At 32.7% G+C, this 25,703-nt stretch overlaps 1 protein-coding gene across 3 annotated transcripts in view; it reads left to right on the top strand.

Annotated features, from left to right (window-relative positions):
- Positions 1-25,703, top strand: part of FSTL5 (follistatin like 5) — a 699,550-nt gene that overhangs the window by 600,022 nt on the left and 73,825 nt on the right. For all 3 annotated transcript variants that reach the window (XM_066280005.1, XM_066280011.1, XM_066280003.1), the window contains one exon: positions 3,808-3,926. In XM_066280005.1, coding sequence (XP_066136102.1) covers positions 3,808-3,926 — 119 coding nt within the window. The remainder of the gene's footprint in view (positions 1-3,807; positions 3,927-25,703) is intronic.

Below are 25,703 nucleotides of genomic sequence, written 5' to 3'. Positions count from 1 at the left end.
AACAAAGCAAAAAGAAAGCTCACAAGGAACAAACAAATTATGGATCACATTCTGGAGCCACTACACTCTATTAGATTAACAATCGACCTGGAAGAGATAAAGTACAAGTGTCTGGCTTCACCAGGGGATGGGAAAGAAAAACAAGCAACCTGCACATAACATAGTCCCAGTCTTCACTGTGACTAGAGCTGTGTAGCTTTCACAAAAATCAAGAACTTTTGTAATATACTACAATACAAAGCATTAATAAAGAGAGAACTGTAACTGACAGCTCCATGGTTATCAAACCTTTTGGGTCTCAGGACCGCATTACACTTTCCAATATTCTTGAGAACACAAAAGCTTTTGCCTATGGGGGTTATTTTCAGCCACTTACTTCTATTTACCATATTATCTATAGAAAGTAAGGCAAAAAGGTTAAATGGGTATTTATTAATTTATTAAAAGTAACCATAATAAACCGATTATATGTATCCATAAATAACACATTATTTTCAAATCTATAGTTTCAGAAAAGAATGAGGATACTCACATTGTTTTATATTTTTCAAATCTTAAAAATCTGACTGAATAAGAAATGCTGGATTCTTGTACCTGTTTCTGTATTGAGTTGTTGTGACATCGTGTGTCATATAACCTGTAGAAAACTGTACTCTACTTCTGTGAGAATCTAATTTGTAAGACTAACAAGGAAAAACACAAAGGATATCTTAGTATTATTGTGAAAATAGCTTTGACTTTGTAAATTCACTGAAAGGATCAACTTTGAGAACTGCTCTGCTAAAAAATCAGCTTGAACTTTTCATAGTTCATGGATTCATAGAATTTGATATCACAGGAACTTGAAACTTAGCAGTATATCTCACCATATGGATTTGAGGAAAACATGAGGGCAGTTATCATATTTAGGTGATATACATTTCACCAATAGTTCCCTCATTGATGTTCCAAAGAAGAGATTATGTCAATTATAATAATAGTGACAGTTACTGTTTCTTGAAATCTTTCTATGTGTCAGTCACTCTGCTAAATGTTTTAAATTCTTTATCTCATTTAATCCTCACAACAGCTGTGTGATATAGGAGTATTATTATCTCCAAATTAAAGAGGGGGAAATAGTGACACAGACTAAATTTTCCTTGATACACCAGAAAGTTCTACAGTCATGATTTGTCCCAGAACTGTATGAATCCAGAGAATGGAGTTGATCTCCCTTTGTTATATTCCACCTATCCCTTCTCAAAAAAAAAGTTAAGACATAGAAACTTAATAGCTGTAATGAATATATACAAATATGTCATTGCTTCCTCACAAATAAGTGAATGAATGCCCCAAATGAAAATCTGTATTTGTCTTCAATTACCAACATCTCTATCATCAGGTAATTTATATTGTTCTTTGCCTACTCTATTGATAATAAATGGATATATGTAAAAAATTATAGCAGCAAATTTTAAAGAAACACAGATTCATCATATATTCATATAAAAATTTAGCTTCTAAAACCCAACTATAACTTGATGAATAAAATTTATCTATCAAAGAAATAATGGCAAAATATGCCTCTTGTGGACGGGAAGGGACTCAAAGCTGATGTTAAAAGTATATTGTAGATAAAGTTTCATTACCCAGGAGAGTGATTGATACATAGCTGTTCACTTTATAATTATTATTTGAAGTAGATATTTACATATGCTATTTTGCTGACATTACTATTTCATAAACACTAAGGAGTTACATCCCTGCTGAAAACAACAAAATGCAAAAACAAACTAAACCGTACATAATGATGTCTGTATTTCTTCAGTAACATCTAACCTAAAAAGTAGCTTATGCTTTGTAAAAATGCTGATGTGCCGTTCATATTTTTAAAAGTAAGCAAATAGTCTCCCAGATGAAAAGGGTGATTTGGTTGGATTACTTGGGTTTTAGAGGAAAATACAGCTCAGAAATTTCATCAGTACAATGATACAGTGGAATCCCACTGACTGTATTGTGTATAGAATGTGGTAAAGTAACATAATAAGAAAGAGCAGGAATTTTTCAAGAAAGTTTACAGTCTCAATTTATAGTAATGTCAGGTTTAAACTTCTTCACATTCCTAATTGTGGGGTACAATTTTGCACAGCTGAAGAAGAACACAGTGATTGATGTTCATTCAAAAGTGTTATGCGCTTTGTAATAAGCCTCAAACACAGTATGTAACTATCAACTGTCGGTCAGATACCACATTACTACTTGGTTATGTTCATAAGATTCAACAAGAATTAATGTTAAACTGATAGTCATTGATCAATCTTAGGTTAATTTTTACTGGAAGCTTATTGATACAAATCAATGTTTTGCATAAAAACTGATGTGGTTTTTTTTTTTATCTTATCCATAGGGCATAGAATTTATAGTTCTTTTTGCACAACTATGATCAAAAAGAATAGCTAACAACAATTAAATTTTATTTTTTTAAAAGAGATGACTTGAATTCAGTTCTTGCCATTTTTACTATGATTCAGGACTCTCTATCCCACTGTAATGAAATCCTCTCTAGACTTAAAATGTTTAATGAATTGATAAAGATGGCATGTATTAAAATATAAGTACTGTAAAATATTTATAAAACAATAAAGATGCATCAAAACAATCTGGAATCATTTAAAATGTATATGTAAAATTAGATAGAAATAATTTCACATGAGATAAAAATAATGCCTAGAGAATTATTTTTACTTAAATAAATTAGTTTTCTGTTTATAGATATTTTTGGAATTTAAACATTTCAAGCAACAATGGTTTGGCTTTCCAAAGTATCAAGATTTCTATGTCAATGTTATCTTTTAAAGAACACGTGCTATCACTGAAAAATGTACAGTATAATTAGAGCGAATAAAGATGGTTGTGGAAACCAACAGAACTGGGAAAGGGAGCTATTCAGGTGAGGATCAGAGGAGGAGAGACTACATGAGGCTAGATCTCTAGACAGGTGGGAACAAGGCATAAGCAGAAGAAATGCAAAGAGCAGGTGTGCAAGAATATGCAGAAGTTCCCCAGGTGCAGGCCTCAGTGAACCCCCACTGCATTCCAGGTATTTCATGTCTAGTGTTCTGCACCTGTTAGGTTTGTATTTATAAAGCGATATGAAATCCTCAGATGCCACACACTTAGTTAGATGTCTAATGTGAAAAAATAAAGGTATGTTCTAAATTAGTACACTGAGCTTTTCTCTAAAACCTTAAATTAATTCAAGTTTTAAAGTGTAGAAATAGGCCCCAAATACTGCCAGGATAAAAAAAATGACATAAAATATATATATGACTTTAAGAAAATATATATCTCCCTCAAATCTGAATGACTTGTATTTTTGTTGTTGTTGTTTCTAAATTGCTTATATAAGCTATACTCCTAGAAAGAATAAAATCTTATTTTCTCTAGGGAACTCTAGTAAAAGTACTAGAATATATATCCTATTCTTTAAAAGGTACTTTTATTTCTTAACACCTAAATTAACTGGAAAAGGTATCAGGCATAACCTATGTATCAAAGAGTTTATTCCTTCCATTTATAATTATTCTAAATATATGAAAACTTTATTGACATATTAAAGAAATCACTGAATTGCAGATTCGGGAGAAGAAAGCAGAATGTCTAGATACTATCACAAAGGTGCTTGGGCAACGGATAAAGGTCCCATATGGTTTGCTTTACTAACATTACACGACTTCACAAACTAATCTGTCAGCAACAAGAGGGGCACCCAGCATCGACTGTAAAGTTTTCTGATGATTTCATTTTGAATGTGTTTTTATTTCTAAGGCCTGGGAATTGGAAACATGTTCTATGTTTTTTATGAAGATGGAATCAAAGTGATACAACCCATAGAGTGTGAATTTCAGAGGCACATTAAGCCTAGTGAAAAGCTCCTTGGATTTCAGGCAAGTACTTTATAACTTTTTTTTTTTTGCATTTTATGCAACAGTTTTGTTAGGTAGAATTATATTTTTAGAAATATAATGAAATATGCACATATGTGAGATGTGTCAGGAGAAAAATATTAAAACTATGATGTTGGCTGTTATTTATGTGCTGTTATATTTGAAGTGAAAATAGTATATTTATAGTATGCATTCCTAATTATTTGTTTATAATTAAAATAAAGGCAACAGAAGCAAAATACCAAAATTGAATGCAACATAATAACTTCACCTGCTCCTTAATTTGGAACATCTCCCATTTTGGTAGACAAAATTCACTTTAACAAAATGGAAGAAAAAAGCATGTAAATAATCTGGTAGAAAATTGGAGGATATTCAGTGTTTTATAAATATAGGTTTCCTTTTACTCTTCATTGCATTTTTTTTATCAGGTCTCAATGAAATGAAAAATTAAGATTTACATGGAAAATATGAATTTATTTATTTATGTGTAACTTACATGAGATTATATATATTAAAGGCTATTTTTTACAATGTAACAAGGAATTATAATTATTTTTACACTGCTATAGCTATACATATTGCCACATAAATACGTATACCAGGGGTCCTCAGGTACAACACAGTCCCGTTCCTACAACAGTGACGTAATTGGAATTTTGCTGTAAGTCTAAATGCATCCTAGCCTAAGTCACTTACCTATCCTAACACAGGTATAAAATCATAATCTAGAACATAAAAACACAAGTAAGCCACAGAAAAAGGAAAAAGACATAAATATATTGTAATGTACACTGTACTGTAGTAACAGGAAAAATAACAGAAACTGAGTGTAAAAAAATTCCTTATCTTTATTCCTGTGGTTGGCTTGTACACAGAAGGGACATTGCAAGGTGGGAGAGAGTGACCTATTGGGAGGAGGAAGCTGGAGAGGCAGGAGAACCTGCAGAAGGTGCTGGAGATACTGGGTCAGGTGAATCAGTCACCAAAATAAGCAATACAAATGACATATTTGCACTTTTAACAGTCCAGTCCAGAATGGCATAGGTAAGTGTACTGGGGGACACCAACTCCCTCACTCATATGCCATGTTACTGCATGTTCTTCTGCTGCGTGCAACCATACTAGTTCACCCGTGAAGTCCGTAAGTATCATGCTAACAGAATAAGCCAAAACACTCAAGTCTCAAAAAAAAAATTTTTTGTGGGAGTGAGTGTTGTAAACTCAAAACGTCTTATGTTGAGACTGTTATAACCCAAGAACCCCCAGTATACCAAAATATATAACACTAAAGTATCTATGTTCCTGCGTGTTGTCACATAAGTTCAGACATATCCAAACATCAAAAATAAGTTACTGGCAGACCTTGTCATGTAACCCTCTCTTCGTACTCATTTATAAGGTCGGCATGGCCATGAGATAGGACTAAAATAAATATCAATGCCATAGTTGAGATTCTTTATTTTCAAATCTTATTTCCAGCCTTCTAGTAAACAGTGTTGTTGAATATTGATATGTAAGGGTGGGAAAAAGTAGGTTTACAGTTGTAATAAATAAAAATATGAAAATAAATAATATTGCAAGAATAAATATACCTGTGTTCACAACTGAAAACCTACTTTTGCCCACCTCTGTATGGAGATAACAATTTATACTTTAAAAGTCTTGCCCTAAAATGAGAAGAAAAAAATTATGAGAGTGAGATAAAATAGGTCAGCATCCCTCCAGATATTCTGTAGAACAAAATAATCTAATGACTTCTTAATTTAAATAATAAAACAATTTAACTCAATATGTCTGTGATTGTTTAAAACAAAACCATGTTTAATTGAAAAATATTTTAATTATAGGATAAATTCTAAATAGTATTGTTATCATTTTTAAGCTATAGTTTACAAATAAGAAAACATTTTAAACTAACCTGGTGAGTTAGCTCAGTAGGTTAGAGTGTTATCTTGAAACAACAAGGTGATGAGTTAGATCTCTGGTAGAGGCACACACGGGAAGCAATCAATGAACGTACTATTGAGTGGAACAACAAATGAATGCTTTCCTTTCCCTTCCCTCTCTCTACCTTCCTGACTTAGTCTCTCTAAAAATCAATCAATAAATAAAAACTTAAGCCCTGGCTGGATAACTGGGTAGGAGCGACATGTCAAAGAGCATAAGGTAGCCAGTTCAACAGCTTAATATTCCCTTTTCTCTCTCTCTCTCCTTGTCTCTCTCTCTAAACAAACAAAACAAAAAACCTATACATTTAATTTTATTTTGTTTTATAACCATATTATATCAATACTAATTAAATCTATTTTGAATAAGTTATGTGTGTACATGTCTAAATAATAGATATATAAAACTATAAATATTTTTCTGATAATGCAAATCATTCAATTTTATACCAGTCATATTTGTATAAAAATTATAAATTAGAAATCTAATATAACACATAGGTATAAAAATGTGGCATTAAATTACTACCTAAGTAAAAGCAAAATAATCTGATAAGAGAGTTTCTCTCTGATTCCTACAGGACAAGTAGTTTTGTAGTTAACTGACACAGATGTGTTGGTTACATCACAAAAGCTGAAACTTCAGTAACTAATACTTATAAAATTTTTCTTCAGAGAAACAGAGCAAAGAGCATTATTTATATGTATATGTATATCTGTATTTGTCCCTCTATGTTTATGTCTTTATTTTGAGAAATTGGCTCAGCTGGTTATAGGAAGGATGGTAAGTTTGAAACTTGCAGGGCAGGGCAGCCAGCAAGAAAATCAGGTAAGAGAAAAAAAAGAAAAAGAAAAAAAAAGAAAATCAGGTAAGAGTTCATGTTGCAGTTTTGAGTCTCAAATCCACAGCTAAACTCAGCAGACTGGAAACTCAGACACAAATTGTTATCATACTCGTGAGTCTGAAATATGTAGGCAGGCTGTAAATTCAAGCTGTATTTTTATCCTAAAGTCTGAGTCAGAATTACATCTTTGGGAAACCTCATTCTTAAATTTTAAAGCCTTCAACTGATTGGATCAAGCCCCCTCAGATTAGGGATCTGTTTTATTTAAAGTCAACTAATTGTAAATGTTAATCCCTCTACAAACACCTTCACAACAACATCTAGATTAGTGTTTGACCAAACACATGGATATCATAAACTAGTTGGCCATATAAAATTAACTATCACATCTTACTCTCTATTAGTCAAGGATCTTGTTTAGTTAGTGTTTGTAATATTCCCAACATGCTTAGTACAGTGCCTTACACATGGCAGGTGGTCAGGCACCACTTGATTAATGAATTTAGTGAAAATTCTGTTGCTTAGAGAAGGGGGCTCTTCATTCTTTGATGCAGTCTTTACATTTAAAGATGTATACATCTAATTTCTTTCTCATCATAATACCTCTCATTATTTTACAATACCCACAAAACAATACTGTTCTTTCTATGTGTTTGTAAAAAATGTTTCATAGAATAATTTATCATAGAATTGTTTCAAAGTAAATATAATCTCATGGGTCTATTTAGTATTACATATTCAGAATGTAATCTGCAAATCCTCTGTATGTGATAGTTAGGAGTTACACTATAAAAACAATATTAGTTCATCAGAATTTTAAAAGATAAATCTCTTGAGGGTGAGCAGTGGAAATGAACCTTCTGCAATATTTTTTTTCCTCAAGAAAAAGGACTAAAGAGGGATATAATATTTTTTTCAGATTCACTGTTGATATTAAGAGAGCAGCAGTGCAATTCCCAAAATAACTCACAGGTCAATAAAGTTTAGATAAAAACTGAAATATTTAGAACATAAAATCTTCCATCAAACCTCTCAGAAGATGCTGTTTGCTTGCTCTAAATAAAAATTCAATTTTGGTGTAATGTCAGATTGCATCAAGTTTCATTCTTCTGATAGTGATTTAGCAAGAAGTCATACATGTTTTCAGTTATACTTTCATTTTTTTATTTTCTTGTTTGTAATGTAGCCTTACTAGATAAGATTCTTGTTATATTTATCCTAGTTGTACACACGATTTCATCTTGTCACCAGCAGTATGAACTTCAAGCAAATAGAATGCTACTCCAGACTTATGAATTCAGGACTAAAATTGAAATGGGTTTGGCAAAATGTTTAAATTAAAGGCTCAAGAAAGACAGGCTTTTCCAAGGTTACCAGCTTTGTACTCTTCTTGTTTTCAACTATTGTGACATCTTTCCTCTCACTCTTTTAAACTTTAATACTTTTAAACTCAATTATTTCTATGTTTCCTTGTTATAGGTAGATATAGCTGTTATTCCTTACATATACCCTGCTGTTATCTATATGCTTTCATGGTTATTAGAAGAGTTTAAGTCAGAGACACACACATCTTACCATGCTTGGGTCTTATATTTTAGGAGACAGATGTTCTTCTATTCTTGGCGTTAATGCTAAATAATACTAAACTGCATAGCAACATCCTTTCTACAGAATATCTGATGTAAATCACCTCTAAAATGTCTGTTTTCTTGGTTTGGGATTTTCACATATGAAAATTACTCTACCTTCAGAAATAAATACTGTTAGTGTTCTATTAGAATGAAATTTGTAAATAAGAGCAGATTTTCATAATATCCAGAATACTTAGGTCTCAATAAATTGAAACAGAGATTAGAAATGGGGAACACAGCAGTCCCCGTTCTATCTCTGTTGGTGTCTCCCCTCCCCTCAAGCATCTTTTAGGATATTCATCAATTCCCTTAGTCACACTTCCAAATCTCTCTTTTCAGCATTTCATTCTGTTTCTAATCTAATTACTATTTCTCTAAACTCTATCTGCAAAAATACCTGTTAAAAAACCAGGCCCTTTGTATGATGCAGACAATGCACTTCCCCATGAAGCCGTCGAGTTACCTTTTGAATCCAATATCACTGTATGTTGTAGAAAGGTAGTAAAAATGTTTTCCCACTTACTCTTTTCTCAGTGGGTCTCTATTCAAACACAACTTCACTTAAAAAGAGTTATAGAATGATAAAAATTTAAGCTATCATCCCTTTGTGGTTGCAATGATATCCTGCAAAGAGCTTTCTAAAGAGAGTAAACTACATCTAACTAGTTCTCAGAAGATTACTCTGTAGATTTTAAAAGAAATTTATAAAATTGGTCTTTGAAGCCCTAGACTTAAAGAGGACTTTTCATCTTTTATTAAAAATCACACAGTTTTAAAATTCTTATTTTGTGCTTCTGTTAGGTTTTATGAAAGCCTAATGCTGGGAGAACAACAGTGAGAAGGATGTTAATTGTGCAAGAGCATTTTAATGGAGTTGTATAGCATGTTAATTGGGTCATGTAATTTTATCAAAAGTAGTATATTAAGTCTTCTTTAAGAGATTATTAATAAGTACCAACCAAGTTATTTGAATAAATGTGACCAGAATGATGTATGTGCCAGATAATCTATTGCTATAACTTTAAACATTTTTATGTGAGTAATAAGGATTCACTATATACATATAAGAATGCATTTTATGCACCATAGGAAGAAACATATTTACACTAATTTAATACAATATAGATTTTTAAATAGAAGCTTCTTAAGGGTAAAATGGAACTGTTTGACATAAAAAATTCTTCATACAAATGTATTTAAACAAAATTTTTTACTTGATATTTTAAATAATCATATAAATTTATCTTATATGGATCTTAAACTTGTCTGCTTAAGATTTAGTTTTACTCACAAAAATGTTCTATTTTCTTTTAAAGAAACAGATTTGCATGGTAAAAATAATCTGAAAATGCTTAGATTAAATATAGAATACAAGTATACATTAAAAATAAGTACATCACAATCAAGTGGGGTTCATTCTGGGGGCACAAGAATGGTTCAACATATGCAAATCAATCAACCAATGTAATATACCACATTAACAAAATAAAAAACATTAACAAAAAAACCTATGATCTTATCAATAGATGCAGAAAAAGCATTTGACATGATACAACATCATTTATGATTAAAATATTCAATAAAATGGGTATAGAAGGAAAGTACCTCAACATAATTAAGCCCAAATATGACAAACCCCCAACTAATATTATACTCAATAGAAAAAAACTGAAAACTTTTCTTCTAAGATCAGAAACAAGATAAACATGCCAGCTTTCACCACTTTTATTCAACATAGTAATGGAAGTCCTAGTCAGAGCAATCAGGCAAGAGAAAGAAATAAAAGACATTCAATTTGGGAATGAAGAAAGAAAAGTGTCACTTTTTGCAAATGACTTAATTCTTTATATAGGAAATCATAAAGACTCCACCAAAAAAACTATTATACATAAATACAGTAAAGTTGCAAGATACAAAATCAATGGAAAAAATTCCACTGCATTTCTATATATTAACAATGAAATTTCAAAAATAGAAATAAAAAAATCCTTTTACAATTGCAACAAAAAGAATAAAATATCTAGGAATAAACAAAGATCGTGAATGACCCATATACTGAAAACCACAAAGCATTATTAAAAGAGATTGAAAATGACAGGATAAAATGGAAAGTTCTTCTGTGTCCATGGATTGGAAAAATCAACATAGTTAAAATGTCCATATCACCCAAAGCAATATACAGATTTAATGCAATCTCCATCAAAATATGATTAACATTTAAAAAAAAGAACAAAAGAATCATTAGATATGTATGGAAGAACAAAAAAACCTCAAATAGACAAAGCATTCCAGAGGAAAAAAAGAACAAAGCCTGTGGTATCACGTTCCCTGTCTTCAAATAATACTACATAGCTACTATAATCAAAACAATAATGTGGGCCAGAAAATAGACACACAGAACAATAGAAAAGAATTGAGAACCCAGAAATAAACCTACATGTATATGAGCAGATAATTTTTGACAAAGGCACCAAAAACGTAGAATGGAGTAAAGAAAGCCTCTCAATGAATAATGCCAGGAAAATTGGAAAGCCACATGCAAAATAATGGAACTAGACTATTTGTCCCTTATATGAAAATTAACTCAAAATGGATCAACAACCTAAATATAAGACCTGAAACAATAAATTACACAGAAGCAAACATAGGTAGTAAATTTATAGACCTTGGTCTTAGAGATTTTAAGAATTTGACTCTAAAGTCAGGGAAGTAAAGGCAAAAATAAATGAATAGGACTATATCAAACAAAAATCTTCTACACAGGAAAAGAAACCTGCAACAAAACAAATAGACAACCAACCAAATGTGAGAAGGTATTTACAAACAACAGCTCCAACAAGGGGTTAATATCCAAAATATATAAAGAGCTCATACAACTCAAAAACCAAACAAATAATCCAATTAAAAAATGGGCTGAGAACCTGAATAGGCACTTCTCCCAAGAAGACATACCATTAGCTAACAGATAAATGAAAAGATGCTTAATCTCACTAGCTATTAAGAAAATGCAAATCAAATCTACAATGAGATACCACTTTAAACAGGTTAGAATAACTATTATCAACAAGACAGGCAATCAGATGTGTTGGAAAGGTTATGAAGATAAAGAAAGCTAATTCACAGGTGGTGGGAATGTAATCTGGTAAGCAACTGTGGAATATAGTATGAAGGTTCCTCAAAAAATTTAGAGTTAACATATGACTCAGCTACACCTCTTCTGGGTATCTACCCATAAAGTTTGAAAACATTTATTTACAAAGATATATGCATGACTATGTTCACTGCAGCTTTTTGCACAATAGCCAAGACATAGAAACAATTGAAGAGACCTTTGATAGATGATTGACAGATATATATATATATAATGGAAAACTCTTTAGCCATAACAAAGACGAAACACTGCCATTTGTGACAACATGGATGGACCTTGAGAATATCCTGCTAAGAGAAATAAGTCAGAGAGTAAAAGTTAAAAACCATATATATGATTTCACTCCTATGTAGCATATAAAACTGAAAGCAAAAGATGAACAAACAGGCCCTGGTCAGTTGGTTCAGTAGTAGAGTATCGGCCCGGCATGTGGAAGTCCCAGGTTTGATTCCCAGTCAGGGCACACAGGAGAAGCCCCCATATGCTTCTCCACCCTTCTTCCTCTCCTTCCTCTCTATCTCTCTCTTTCCCTCCCACAGCCAAGGCTTCATCAGAGCAAAGTTGGCCCGGGCACTGAGGATGGCTTTATGGCCTCTGCTTCAGGGGCTAGAATGGCTCAGGCCGCAAAGGAGCAATGCCCCAGATGGGCAAAGCATAGCCCCAGGTGGGCATGCCAGGTGGATTTCAGTCGGGCACATGTGGGAGTCTGTCTGACTGCCTTCCCACTTCTAATTTCAGGGAAAAAAATGAACAAACAAGGAAACAAAAACTTCATAGACACAGACAATAGCATGGTGGTTGGAAGGAAGGGGTTGGGAAGGTAGTAAAGTGTACAGGGGTCATATATATGTTGTTGGAAGATGATTTGACTTTGGGTATTGGACACATAATGCAATTTACAGATCATGTATTATAGAAATGTAAGAAATGATCTTATTAACCAATGTCATCTCAATAAATTTAATTTAAAAATATAGTGATTTCTTGTTTCATGCTTCCCAGCCCTCCTTTATGCAATCAATTCATTTACTCACTTTAAATAATGTGCTCAGTAGTGATATTTTTTAGTGAACAATATTATATATTTTCTATTGGATTTCTCTGTGAAAGATGATAATTTAACTTACATAATTTCTAATTTTTATTATTTTAAAAGTATTCAAATCATGCAATTATTTTAAAGCTTTTGTTGATTAGATTTACAATGTTAATGATTTATTTAAATCTTAGTCTTAATTTTTTTGAAACTTTTAATATTATAATTTAACCTTAATTTTCTTAGCTCTTGATTTATTTCTCATTGTTTACATTTTATATTTTAACAATTGTTCCCAAAATTTCAGTTTAATACTGAAGACTTGTCATGTCTTCCATATCATTTATATTTCAGAAAGGTCATAAAACTCAGATGAATAATTGAGATACAGTGGTACCATGAGACATGAACACTTTAAATCGCTAGCAATTTGAGAAATGAGCAGTCACTGGCAGGATTTTTTGCTTTAAGTCACGAGCGAATATTTGAATCATGAGCTTTCTCCACTGTCCACTAGATAGCCTGCCGAACGTTCTGAAAGGGAGGAAGAAAACTTCCATGAAAAAGTTTTTGTTGAAATGGCCTCTAAGTGAAAGCAAGGAAAGTGTTGCGAAAAAGCCAAAAGTCAATGAAGAAAATGATGAGTTTGGGGTAAATGAGTTTGTAAAATTTGTATTTTCTGAGTTTTATTGTTAAAAATGGCGCTGGGAGGCTGTCTGTGAGATTCCTAATTAATCTTCCTGCTTGGGAAGGTCCATTGTTATGCTAATGTCTCCTCAACCAGCATCTTTGCCTGACCCTGAAGGTAAATACATTTCATAAACCAGTTTATTCTGCCTGACCAGGCTGTGGCACAGTAGATAGAGCATCGGACTAGGATGCGAAGAAGGACCCAGGTTTGAGACCCCAAGGTCATCAGCTTGAGCACGGGCTCGTCTGGTTTGAGCTAGGCTCACCAGCTTGAGCCCAAGGTTGCTGGCTCCAACAAAGGGTCATGCTGTCTGCTGTAGTCCCCCTAGACCCCCATCAAGGCACGTATGAGAAAGCAATCAATGAACAACTAAGGTGCCGCAACGAAGAATTGATGCCTCTCATCTCTCTTCCTTCCTGTCTGTCTGTCCCTATGTATCCCTCTCTCTGACTCTCTCTCTCTTTCACAAAAATAAATAAATAAACCAGATTATTTCTTTATATTCTTTCTTAGTATGTATATATATACAACTAACCATATATATCCTATATATATCCAATTTATAAAGTACATTTCCTTATTTAAAAGCATATAAAACAAAAACTTCATGTGATTTTTGGGGGCTGGAATGGATTAATTGCATTCCCATTCATTTAAATGGGGAAATTCGATTTGACGCATGAGCAAATTGAGTGATGAACTTGGTCATGAAACAAATTAAACTTGTGTGTCAAGTAAAAAAAAGAAAACAATACAATAAATTAATGTTTTTATTAAGAGTTTGAATTGTTAAAAAAAATTAATTTATTGCTGAAAACTTAAAACGGTGTTTGTATTTTCCATATACAGTGTGTCCGTAAAGTCATGGTGCACTTTTGACAGGTCACAGGAAAGCAACAAAAGACGATAGAAATGTGAAATCTGCACCAAATAAAAGGGAAAACCCTCCCAGTTTCTGTAGGACGATGTGGCAGCATGTGTGCATGCGCAGATGATGATGTAACACCATGTATACAGTGGAGCAGCCCACGGCCATGCCAGTCGAGATGTGGACAGTACAGAGGAAAGTTCAGTGTGTTCTGTGGCTTGCTAAATTCGAATTCATGACCAAAGGGCATGCAACTGAATATAGGCACATTTATAAGGAAGCGCCACCACATAGGAATAACATTACTCGGTGGGATAAGCAGTTGAAGGAAACCAGCAGTTTGGTGGAGAAACCCCGTTCTGGTAGGCCATCAGTCAGTGACGAGTCTGTAGAGGCTTATGGGATAGCTACCTAAGGAGCCCTAAAAAATCTGTGCATGAGCCCACATCGAACTGTACTGAATAGGTATGAAACTGGGAGAGTTTTCCTTTTATTTGGTGCAGACTTCACATTTCTATCATCTTTTGCTGCTTTCCTGTGACCGGTCAAAAGTGCACCATGACTTTACGGACACACTGTATTTTATTATGTTATGATGTTGTTTTCTATATTGAAATTCAAGATACAACTGCATAATAAGAATTACAAAGAAAACAAAACTTAAATTCCAAAATTACTATCAATCTCTTAGTTACTTAAGCTGCTATTTTATTGCCCATTAAAATTCCTTTTTTCCTATTTTAATAGTTATTTTCAAATTTATTAAAGCATTTTAATGGCTTGCTTAACAAATGAATTGCAAAATCTACAAGAACTTTAGGTTTGTAGGCAACTATTTCATCCTATTTTAAATCTCAGCCTTCCAGCTTGAAAGAAAATGTCAGGTGAGGCACGATGAAGTGGCACAGCTCCTGACCTTAGTAAACTAAATTGCCTGAAATCACCAGGAAAGTATTTCTTGATTCAGAGACTGGATCCATTTACCTACTCTTCTTAAGTGTTCTTTCTTCCATCCTGAAAAAAGGACAACAATAATCAGTCCTATCTCACTTCCATATTAAGAAGACAAATGTATTCCTTATGATAAGAGCAAAAGAAATTGAATTAAACATATTTAAAAATTTATATGCTAGTATTATTTTCATTAAAGTATAACTCTTTACTATGTAAATTTCAACATACAGTTATTTATGAGTATGACCTTGCACAAATTTAACATATCTGATAGTTCATTTTTTTATTGTTTTGAAAATTTAAAGATAGACTAAAATAATATCTCATTATATAATTTGTATATAGTTTTAAAGATTTGCGTTGTACTAAGTTACAAAGGTGGTTGGGTAAATTCTTCCTCAGTGTTGTTTCCATGTTATTACCAAGAAATTTTCTGAACTGGATAAGTGTGGTAGAACTCCTTCTTAATATGTCAGTGAAACAAAGAAAAAAATATAATTCTGTGGACAATATAGTAAATAAAAATACAGTTTTAAAGAGGAAGGACAAAGTAAATGGACCTTTGGTCTATTTATCTTTGCTACCTATAAACAATGTATGTGCAGAGCTAAATAATTTTAATGTAATATTTACTTCTAAACATTGATAAAATATGACTTAACACTATGAAATAGTTTATATTAATAAAACATAGCAAAATACATGTGTGCACAAATTATTTGCTAGTATTTTTCATTAAATATTCCTAAAAAAACATAATGTAGGTCATTTACAATAATAACTAACCAATAAATAATATAACCCAGGCAAAAATAAACTCTAAACAGTGTGTCGATTGCCAGGGCATGTGGAGGAGGGCTTAGTGGTGATTAATGATAATGGATGAAGACTTGACTGGAGGGGGTGTGGTGAACATAAAATACAATGTATTCTAGATGTGTTCTAGAATTGGGCACCTGAAGCCTGTATAATTGTGTTAACCAGTGTCACTCTAATAAAATGCAATTAAAAAAATAAAATAAACTTTAAAAAAGGTTGACCTTACAGGTCCAGTATAAAGTTATTTTAGTTAGGCATTTATATGTGGAGCAAACTTATGTTGAAATTAGAATAAAGTTTAAATATAGAAATTCAAATAGATATTCTATAAACAGCCTTATAATTTTTGAAGATTAGTCTATCACACTTCAGAATAAATATTTTCAGTCAATAGTATTCTTACAAAAAACTATTAAGCCTGTCTTCCAAATAAGGTGCTCGTTTCTGTGTTAGACAATATGAGAAGGGAAAACTCAATCAAAATGACATCACCATCTTCATTGTGAGATTGTGTGCTAAAGAAAAAAGTTCAATTCAGAAAAATGTATTCTGTTTCATTAAACCAAGTGAAGATAATCCAATCATAAAAGTAATTTAATTTATGTCTTTATGTTAACGTTATTTAAAGTTACACGACAGAGTTATAAAGCCATTCACAGGGAGAGATTACATATGCATACTTGCAAATGTAATTCCTAAAACCTTTTTCATTCCTCAACTATTTTCCCTAAAAAGAGAAATGTGTAAAATGTACGTTATCAAAACTCATGTCCTACTCCTAAAGAAAAGATAAACATTTAAAGAAGGGAAGATGAACTTACATAGATTCTGACATTTATGCTATTCCAATTGTTTTATTTTTTTCTTAAAAGTGTACCCTTATTTTCTCTTTATCTAATAGACTTGTAACAATAAGAAATAATTTAATTGCCTCCATTTTAAAATGAGAATTTTAAAGCCTCAATGTAAACTAATTCAAATAAATTTAAAATGTCTTTTAAAAACAAGCAATTGTATTTTTATAGATATTACTTCTCTGCATTCTGCTCATATTACCAAAGCAAATATAGATTCTGAAATAAATCATACCTATGATTTGGGTAATCCAGCAGGCAAATGAAATGAATTTCACAACAAAGGACTGAAGTAAGAAACCTGAAGTTCAGTTTTAACAGCCATGTTTTAAACCACACTCACAAACTATCTTTAAATATGTGATGGACTTTTATGTCAAATTTGGAATAGAGTATGTTGCTTCAAAAGGAAGAACCACGTTCTGGATGATTGGAAGATATAAAAAGGCAGAGTTAAGCTCATTAGCCAAAATTTTAAAATCTGCCTTTTGAAGAAGTCTTCTTATTTTCAAAGTTAAAATAAAAAATTGTTAGATATCCAGATGTCAGAGAAATTGTACAGAAGCATGTATATACTTTGAGTCTTTAAACAAATGTTGTATTGATCTTTTAAATTATGAATCTATTAAGCATTAGTTGAAAGGGTTCATTTGAGTAAATATTCACTACTACTTAAAGAAGCTAGAGTATAGAACCTATTTGGAAGAAGGAAGCCCTATCTTTCCATGATATTCATTAGTTTTTATAGCGGTCATGATTAAAATGAGCTTTTCATCTTATTAAAGAAAGGTTTACACACTGCTGCTGGATTTTTTTTTTCCCAGGGTGAGGGTTCAGTTACTTGATGTGTTACTTGGTAAGAAAAAAATGTGTTGTTTTTTTTTTTATTTAATTGATTGGGGTGACATTGGTTGACAAAAACATACATGTTTCAAGTTTACAACTCAGCAAAACATCATCTGCACACTGCGTTGTGTGTCTGTCACCTCCTGCAAAGTTTCTGTCAGTCCCCTTTTCCTCCTGTTTTGCCCACCTTCAGCTACTTCCCCACCCTAACTAACTCATTAATTGACTTTGTAAAACAAAGTTAGGAGAAATTATCCTTGCTTTTATACAAATCAAATCTTCATTATATTGGGGGGAATAAACAAAACTAATTCTTTAGTTCCAGCTATACATACTACCATTTAATGAACTTGATCAACCATACACTATGGGTCCATATAATTTACATTTTCTGCTACATACACCATAATTATCTGATTACTTCAGTGCTTAATGTTAGCTTTTAATTCAATCAACATTTTGTTAATCTCTATTTACTTGTTCTTCAACCTAACTTAAAACTTTGCACTTGATATTTAATTTGATCTCCCCTTATTCAAATGAATATCTCTCCAACAGATAGTAAGTGCCTGTCTCAGGGATTCTCAGTGGTCGATGGCATCTGGACCAACCGTATCTAGGATTCCAACTCATTTACAAGAAGCAGGAGAGCAAGAACCTCCTGGTCCTGTATTTACAAAATGTCTGGAGTTTCCTTCTCTTATGTTCTGTAGGCATTTGAAATTTAACCATCTGAAAATTTATTTTTAATTGACTATTTTAACCTAATATCGTAGGTAAAACTTTTTTTTTCTTTTAATAGCTCTGAATTACTATTTAAAACAACTGGTAATATCTTAAGTTAATCCTTTTAATATCCAGATGGAGAAATGAGAAAGGTGAAGTGGTGTGCTCAATGTCACAAAACTGGCAAATTATAAAAAAAAAACACTTCTCCTCATCACATATTCAACAGCCATTCCATACTTAAAGTAACTCTCTGAATATTTTATATATATATAGTAAAATTCTCTTTAAAAAATCATGCCAATTTGAGAAAAAAATTATTGAAACTGTGTAGATTGTTATAGTCTTCATGAAATGTAGCCCATAGAGACTTTTCTGTATGAAAATAACAGATAGCATTTGTTGATCACATTCAAATATGATTCATTTAACCTCTGTACTAATCCTATGTATTATTATTTTACCAGTGAGGTAAACAAAGATTAAAAAGAGTATTAAAATAGTTAATATGGGTATAAAACTGAATATTACATTGAGGTCTTGTTCACCTAAAAAGCCTGTTTTTTAGCATCTCTAATCCGTGTCCCTAAAGGAAAACCAGTCCTTGGTTTATGTCAGTGTAATGTTATTAGCTCCATTTTTACTGTAACACTGAAAGACATAAATACATTATTGTTATGTCAAAAGAAATGATGAAATGTCTTTAATATGGTCTTTGTACCTTGATATACTAGAATCAAAATCCTGCTATGACAGTTAAGCTAGATTAAGGCAAATCAGCCTCTAATTTGCCATGACTACTTATACTTTGACTAATATGAACTAGATGCTTTATGACATTTTAATAAATGAAAAGGCAAATAGAATGAGATAAATTGAATATATCTAATTTTAAAAAAAGAGCAGTTGTATCACTTGGGTTATAAGCAGTGATCGCAATTAAAAATTGATTAAAGTAGTTTTACTTCATTGTCTTTTTTTTCTAATGGCCGAATAAGTGAGATAGCCATTGATATTAAATTGTTTAATATATTATTGTAAGATCTAGTTTCTTAAATGTTATAAAACAAGATAAAAAGAATATTAATATACCTAGTATATTCACAAACAGCGCAACCTTAATGATATGTATTTCCACGTGGCTATAAAAAGTATTCTGAGAATCCAAACTTAAACATTCCAATCCAGAACAAAATAACCCTTGTGGGTTTTTTGCCTTGATTCATGATAAACTAAACAAATTCTCAATAAGAACAATTATTCACATTCTATTGTATTTGATTTTAAAAACCATTATTTTTTAAGTGTTCTATTGTTCACTTTTCTATCTTAACAGACTCAAATTGTTACTATTGGATTTAAAGAGAAACTATTCAAAAAAAAGAGAGAGCTAGAAAATAAAGCAAAGTCAAAATCAGTGCTTTTAGAACTATTTGTGGGAAAGAATTACTTTACTTTTTGCTCATCTTTTTTTTTAACCAGTAGATAATTTCTATCCCATGACACCCTCCAGGCAGGCTTGCCAGGACCTAAACTGGTCCAAATCCTGTTCAAGGAAATAGGGCCAATGCATGTAGATATTATGGCAATGTCAAACTGCTATAAAAGATTCTAAATTATTTAAAAATTTTTATTACTGTCACTCAATAATAAGTAATATGCCAACTGGTACCTCTCCACAGAAGATACAATTCTGTATGACAAGGCATAGTGTTTAATAGCATGATTAAAAAAATATACATTTTTTACTTTATTTTTGCTGTGACAAGTGACAGTTAAAATTTAAACACACATTTACTAAGGAAGTATTTCAAACTTGAGTGTTTATATTTACATATTTATCAAAACATCACCCCCTCTCTTTCTACCTTTCTTTGACTCAATATACATTTCTAGTTGTTTGACACTATCTTGGAATGTCTATTCCACCACCTTGAGTGAATCTACACTGCTGCCTAGTTCAGTGCCCAAACTAGGTATGTACATCTTAGGTCACTTTATTTGTTCCATACTTATCACTACCTTCATTATAACACCAATGCTAGCTTGTTTTCATTCAAAGTTATGTATATTATATAATGCATTTGTATTCCAAATTTTGTAGAAGATCAGATATTTACTTTCTTTATGTGTTAGAGAAACTAGCCTAAAAATGTTTAATCAGCTTGCCTTTTAAGTGCTTTCGTTACCCATGCAAATAGGCCTGGTGTTCCTTAGATTAATAAATCTACTCTTAAACTTTTTTAAAGAGAATATATTTTACAAATCAACTATAATTATATTCTAGACATAGTTTTACACATGATTATTATTGTCAATTTTACTATTATTGCTTTGCTATCTAATAGTCTTATTTTATTATAGAACTACTTAGGATTTTAAACTTCCCTAATATAAATCAAGCCTTGTTATCTACCTCTAGATAGGTACCTCTGTGTCTTCTGTGTATCTATCTCTTACCTATCTAATGCATCTATCCTCTATCTGTATATGTGTGGTCATAGGTGTGAGCATGAATTTTAACTTTTCTTGATTCATTTTCTATTTTGAATCACCTTTACTACTCCCATTAATATAGTATACTTTCCCCTCAATTATATCTTCATTTCAAATTGCCTATTCAACAGTTTTGTCTATAATGAGACTGAACAAGGAAGACCTTGGTAACTGTCCTCTGACCTTGACAATAATGAAACAATAAGAATGAATGATTTTTCTGAAGAATTTAATGTAAAGGAAATAGAGCAGAAAACCACAGTCTGAGGTTTAGATTTCTTAAAGTCACAATTAGAGAACAGAAGATAAAGAAGCCATTTTAGACAGAATTTTAACCAATAGGATTAAAATGATAACTAGGGTTGGATATATCCTAGAACTCCTGTTAAGCAGCAGTCTATTCTGCCAAGGTCCAGATAGTAAATATTATTGGTTTTGCAGTCCATATGACCTGTGCCACTATAGGATGAAAGAAATCATAGACAGTATTTAAATAAATGGGTGTTACTATGTTCCAATAAATCCTTATTATGTAAATCTGAATCCTATATAATATTTATATGTTGCAAAAGTATTTTTTTTGTTAACTTTCAACCATAAAAAATTTTAAAACATTTTGAGTTTTTGAGCCACATACCAAAATAGAGAGTGGGCTGAATTTGGCTGGGGCTCTTGTTTGATGATCCTTGCCTTATAAGAATAAAGAACATTTTAAGAAGAATCAGTTGTCTGAAACACTCAAATGCAGCAGAAATTATAAGCAACTTGAGAGTAGGTGCTCTTTCATATTCATGTTTTTATTTTCAAACATAGCTATGCCCAATATCTTTCACATAGTAAATGCTCAATAAATGCTCCCCAACAAGAACTGGAGTCGAATGATTGGAAATTCTGAGGCCACTGGTGACTTTTCAAGACATCTGTTTTGGAAAAGATAGTGGCATGAAAACCACTCCGATGTATGAACAATTTCTAGTGAAATGTCGGGAACGGAAGTAAAGTTCTAGGCAGTTTGTGCAAAGTCTGAGGATAATTAGATGATTAAAAGGGAAAGCAGTTGACACCAAGTAATATTGTTTGATTCTTAAATTATGGCAGAATGTGCATGTCTGAGAACTTGGAGACATAACTAAAGTAATAAATGACATGTAGGGCCGATCTTTCCAAAAGCAAAGTATGGTGGACAAATCTATGATTAAAGAAGGATGAGAGGAAGGAATGATGACAGAAACTTGTTGAGTTGGATGCAAGGAAAATGGAGCTACTTGTGACAAATACCATTTGTCCTTGGCATGAATGATGCAAGATGTGCTAAAATGTGGACTATACGATAGAAGAAAAGGAGGAGGAGGAAGAGGAGGGAGAGAAACAACAGGAAGGTGAGGAAGGGGTGGGGAGAGAGATGGGAATTTGGAGATTTAAGGGCAAAGTATTTTCAGTAGGTAATCAATGCAATAAATAAAAATAATAACGTCCTATAGAAGATGAGTGCATATATTCATATATTTGACCAACTCACATTTAGCAAATTAAGTATGTCAATACAATTTTAATTGCTAAATCAAAACTTCCATCATGACTAGTAATATCTCTGGTATTACTTTCAAATTTTGGAAAAGATTAATACATACAAAGGAAATATGTTGTTAAGTATGGAAATAACGCAAAGGAAAAGAAATAAGTTCTAATTATGAACTAAAATTGTCATTTTCTTATTGACTCTCATCCTCATTACATCTAATATCTTACTAATTCCTTTCAGTGTAAATGGTAGTATACATGTCTTTTTTTTCTTTTGTTAACTGCTCTACCTTTTCTACCCCAACTCCAGTCTCTATGCCCTACCTTCATTGGTTTATTTTTGAATGTTCCCTTTCTTCTTTTTTTCTTTTCCCTCTCTCTCTTTTTTTTATTTTTTATGAAGCTGGAAATGGGGAGAGACAGTCAGGCAGACTCCCTCATGCGCCCGACCAGGATCCACCTGGCACGCCCACCAGGGGGCGACGCTCTGCCCACCAGGGGGCGATGCTCTGCCCCTCCGGGGCGTCGCTTCTGTTGTGACCAGAGCCACTCTAGCGCCTGGGGCAGAGGCCAAGGAGCCATCCCCAGCCCCCAGGCCATCTTTGCTCCAATGGAGCCTCGGCTGCGGGAGGGGAAGAGAGAGACAGAGAGGAAGGAAGGGGGAAGGTGGAGAAGCAGATGGGTGCTTCTCCTGTGTGCCCTGGCCGGAAATCGTACCTGGGACTTCTGCACACCAGGCCGATGCTCTACCACTGAGCGAACAGGCCAGGACAACTTTTCTCTCTTTTTATTAGCATAGTAAAAATTTAAATGTAAAATGTAAAAGTAAAATGATTACTGCTTTCCCAGTAATGATATACAGTCTTTCTAGTCAAATAGAGAAATATACATGTGAGCTGTCCTAACTCCCTTTTAAATTTTATTTTATTTATGGATTTATTATTTTTTAGTTGAGGTAAAATTGATATGTATCATTATATTAGTTTCAGGTTTACAACATAATGATTTGACATTTGCAGGCACAGCAAAATCATCACCACAGTAAGTCTAGTTGCCATCTGTCACTATACATAGTCACAAGTTATTTTCCTTGTGAAGACTTTGAAGATTTACATTCTTAGCAAATTTAAAATATGCAATACAATATTATTACTTAAAATCATCATGCTATTCATTACATCTCCATAACTAATTTTTTTTATACTTGGAATTTTGTAACTTTTGCCTCCCTTCACCTATTTAACTTGCCCCTTATCCCTGCTCTGGCCTCCTTATCAGAAAGACTGGGGTGTGTTTTAGTCTCTTATTTTTATTTTTATTTATTTAATAGTGTTTACATAAAGTATAGGATTGCCCCGAATGCATCTGTCCTCCCCTTTATTCCCTTCAACATCTTCCTTGTCCCCCTCCCAATAGCACCCTCCCCCCTTCCCTTCAGGTTTATCCCATCCCATCATCCCCTTTCCCTCTGTCCTCTTTTCCTCTGGTCCCTTCGATCCCTCCTCTGTATCAATTCGATTCCTCAGTTCTCATTGTTCATTGGATTTCTCAAATGAGTGAGGTCATATGATATTTTTCTTTCTCTGCCTGGCTTATTTCACTTAACATAATAGTTTCCAGGTCCATCCATGTTGTTGCAAAAGGTACTATTTCCTTTTTTTTCATGGTCCCATAGTATTCCATTGTATATATGTACCACTGCTTTTTAATCCATTCGTCAACTGATGGACACTTGGGCTGTTTCCAGTTCTTCGCTATTGTGTACAATCCTGTAATAAACATGGGGGTGCATTTCTTTTTTTAGTCAGTGATATGGTGTTCTTGGGATATTTTCCTAAAACTGGGATGGCTGGGTCAAAAGGCAGATCAATTTATAATTTTTTGAAGAATCTCCATACTGTTTTCCACAGTGGCTGCACCAGATTACACTCCCACTAGCAGTGCAGGAGGGTTCCCTTTTCTCCACATCCTCACCAGTATCTATCATGTGTTGTTTTGTTAATGAGCACCATTCTGACTGGTATGAGGTGGTATCTCATTGTGGTTTTAATTTGCATTTCTCTAATGATTAGTGATGTTGAACATTTTTTTCATCTGTCTATTGGCCAACTGTATGTCCTCTTTGGAGAAGTATCTATTCATTTCTTTTATACATTTTTTTATTGGATTGTTTGTCTTCCTGGTGTTGAGATTTACAAGTTCTTTATAAATTTTGGTTATTGACCCTTTATCAGACATATTGTTGAATATGTTCTCCCATTATGTGGTTTGTCTTCTTATTCTGTTCTTATTGTCTTTAGCTGAACAAAAAGCTTTTTTGTTTAATATAGTCCCATTTGTTTACCCTGTCTTATTTCACTTCCATGGTGATAAATCAGCAAATATATTGCTGCGAGAGATGTCTGTGAGCTTATTGCCTATATTTTCTGCTAAGATGCTTATGGTTTCACGACTTACATTAAAGTCTTTTGTCCATTTTCAGTATATTTTTTGTGCATGGTGTAAGTTGGTGGTCTAGTTTCATTTCTTTGCAGGTAGTTGTCCAGTTTTCTGAACACCATTTGTTAAAGAGACTGTTTTTACTCCATTGTATGCTCTTACCTCCTTTGTCAAATGTAAATTGTCCATAAAGGTATGGATTTATTTCTGGGTTCTCTGTTTTGTTCCATTGATCTATATGCCTGTTATTAATGCCAGTACCAAGCTGTTTTGAGTACAATGGCTTTGCAGTATAACTTGATATCAAGAAGTGTGATACCTCCCACTTTATTCTTCTTTTTCAAGATTGCTGAAGCTATTTGTGTTCTTTTATGGTTCTATATAAATTTTTGGAATATGTGTTCTATATCTTTGAAGTATGTCCTTGGTATTTTAATTGGTATTGCATTGAATGTATAGATTGCTTTGGGTAATATAGACATTTTAATGATGTTTATTCTTCCTAACCACGAACACAGTATATGCTTCCACTTGTTTGTATCTTTTTTTTATTTCTTTTATTAATGCTTTATAATTTTCCAAGTACAAATATTTAACCTCCTTGGTTAAATTTACTCCTAGGTACTTTTTTTTGTTGTTGCAATAGTGAAGGGGATTGTTTCCTTAATTTCTCTTTGTGACAGTTTATTGTAATTGTATAAAAAATGCCTCTGATTTCTGTGTATTAATTTTATACCCTGCCACTTTGCTAAATTCATTTATCAGATCGAGTAGTTTTTTAACTGAGACTTTAGGGTTTTCTATATAGACTATTATATTACCTGTAAATAGTGGTAGTTATACTTCTTCTTTTCCAATTTGGATGCCTTTTATTTCTTCTTCTTCTCTGATTGCTGTGGCTAGGACTTCCAGGACTATGTTGAATAAGAGTGGTGAAAGGGGGCAACCCTG

The sequence above is a fragment of the Saccopteryx bilineata genome, chromosome 1 (genome assembly GCF_036850765.1).
Source record: "Saccopteryx bilineata isolate mSacBil1 chromosome 1, mSacBil1_pri_phased_curated, whole genome shotgun sequence".
In the NCBI taxonomy this organism is placed as follows: Eukaryota; Metazoa; Chordata; class Mammalia; order Chiroptera; family Emballonuridae; genus Saccopteryx; species Saccopteryx bilineata.
Note: the sequence above shows the minus strand (reverse complement) of the source record. Positions and strands in the feature narration are given on the sequence as shown.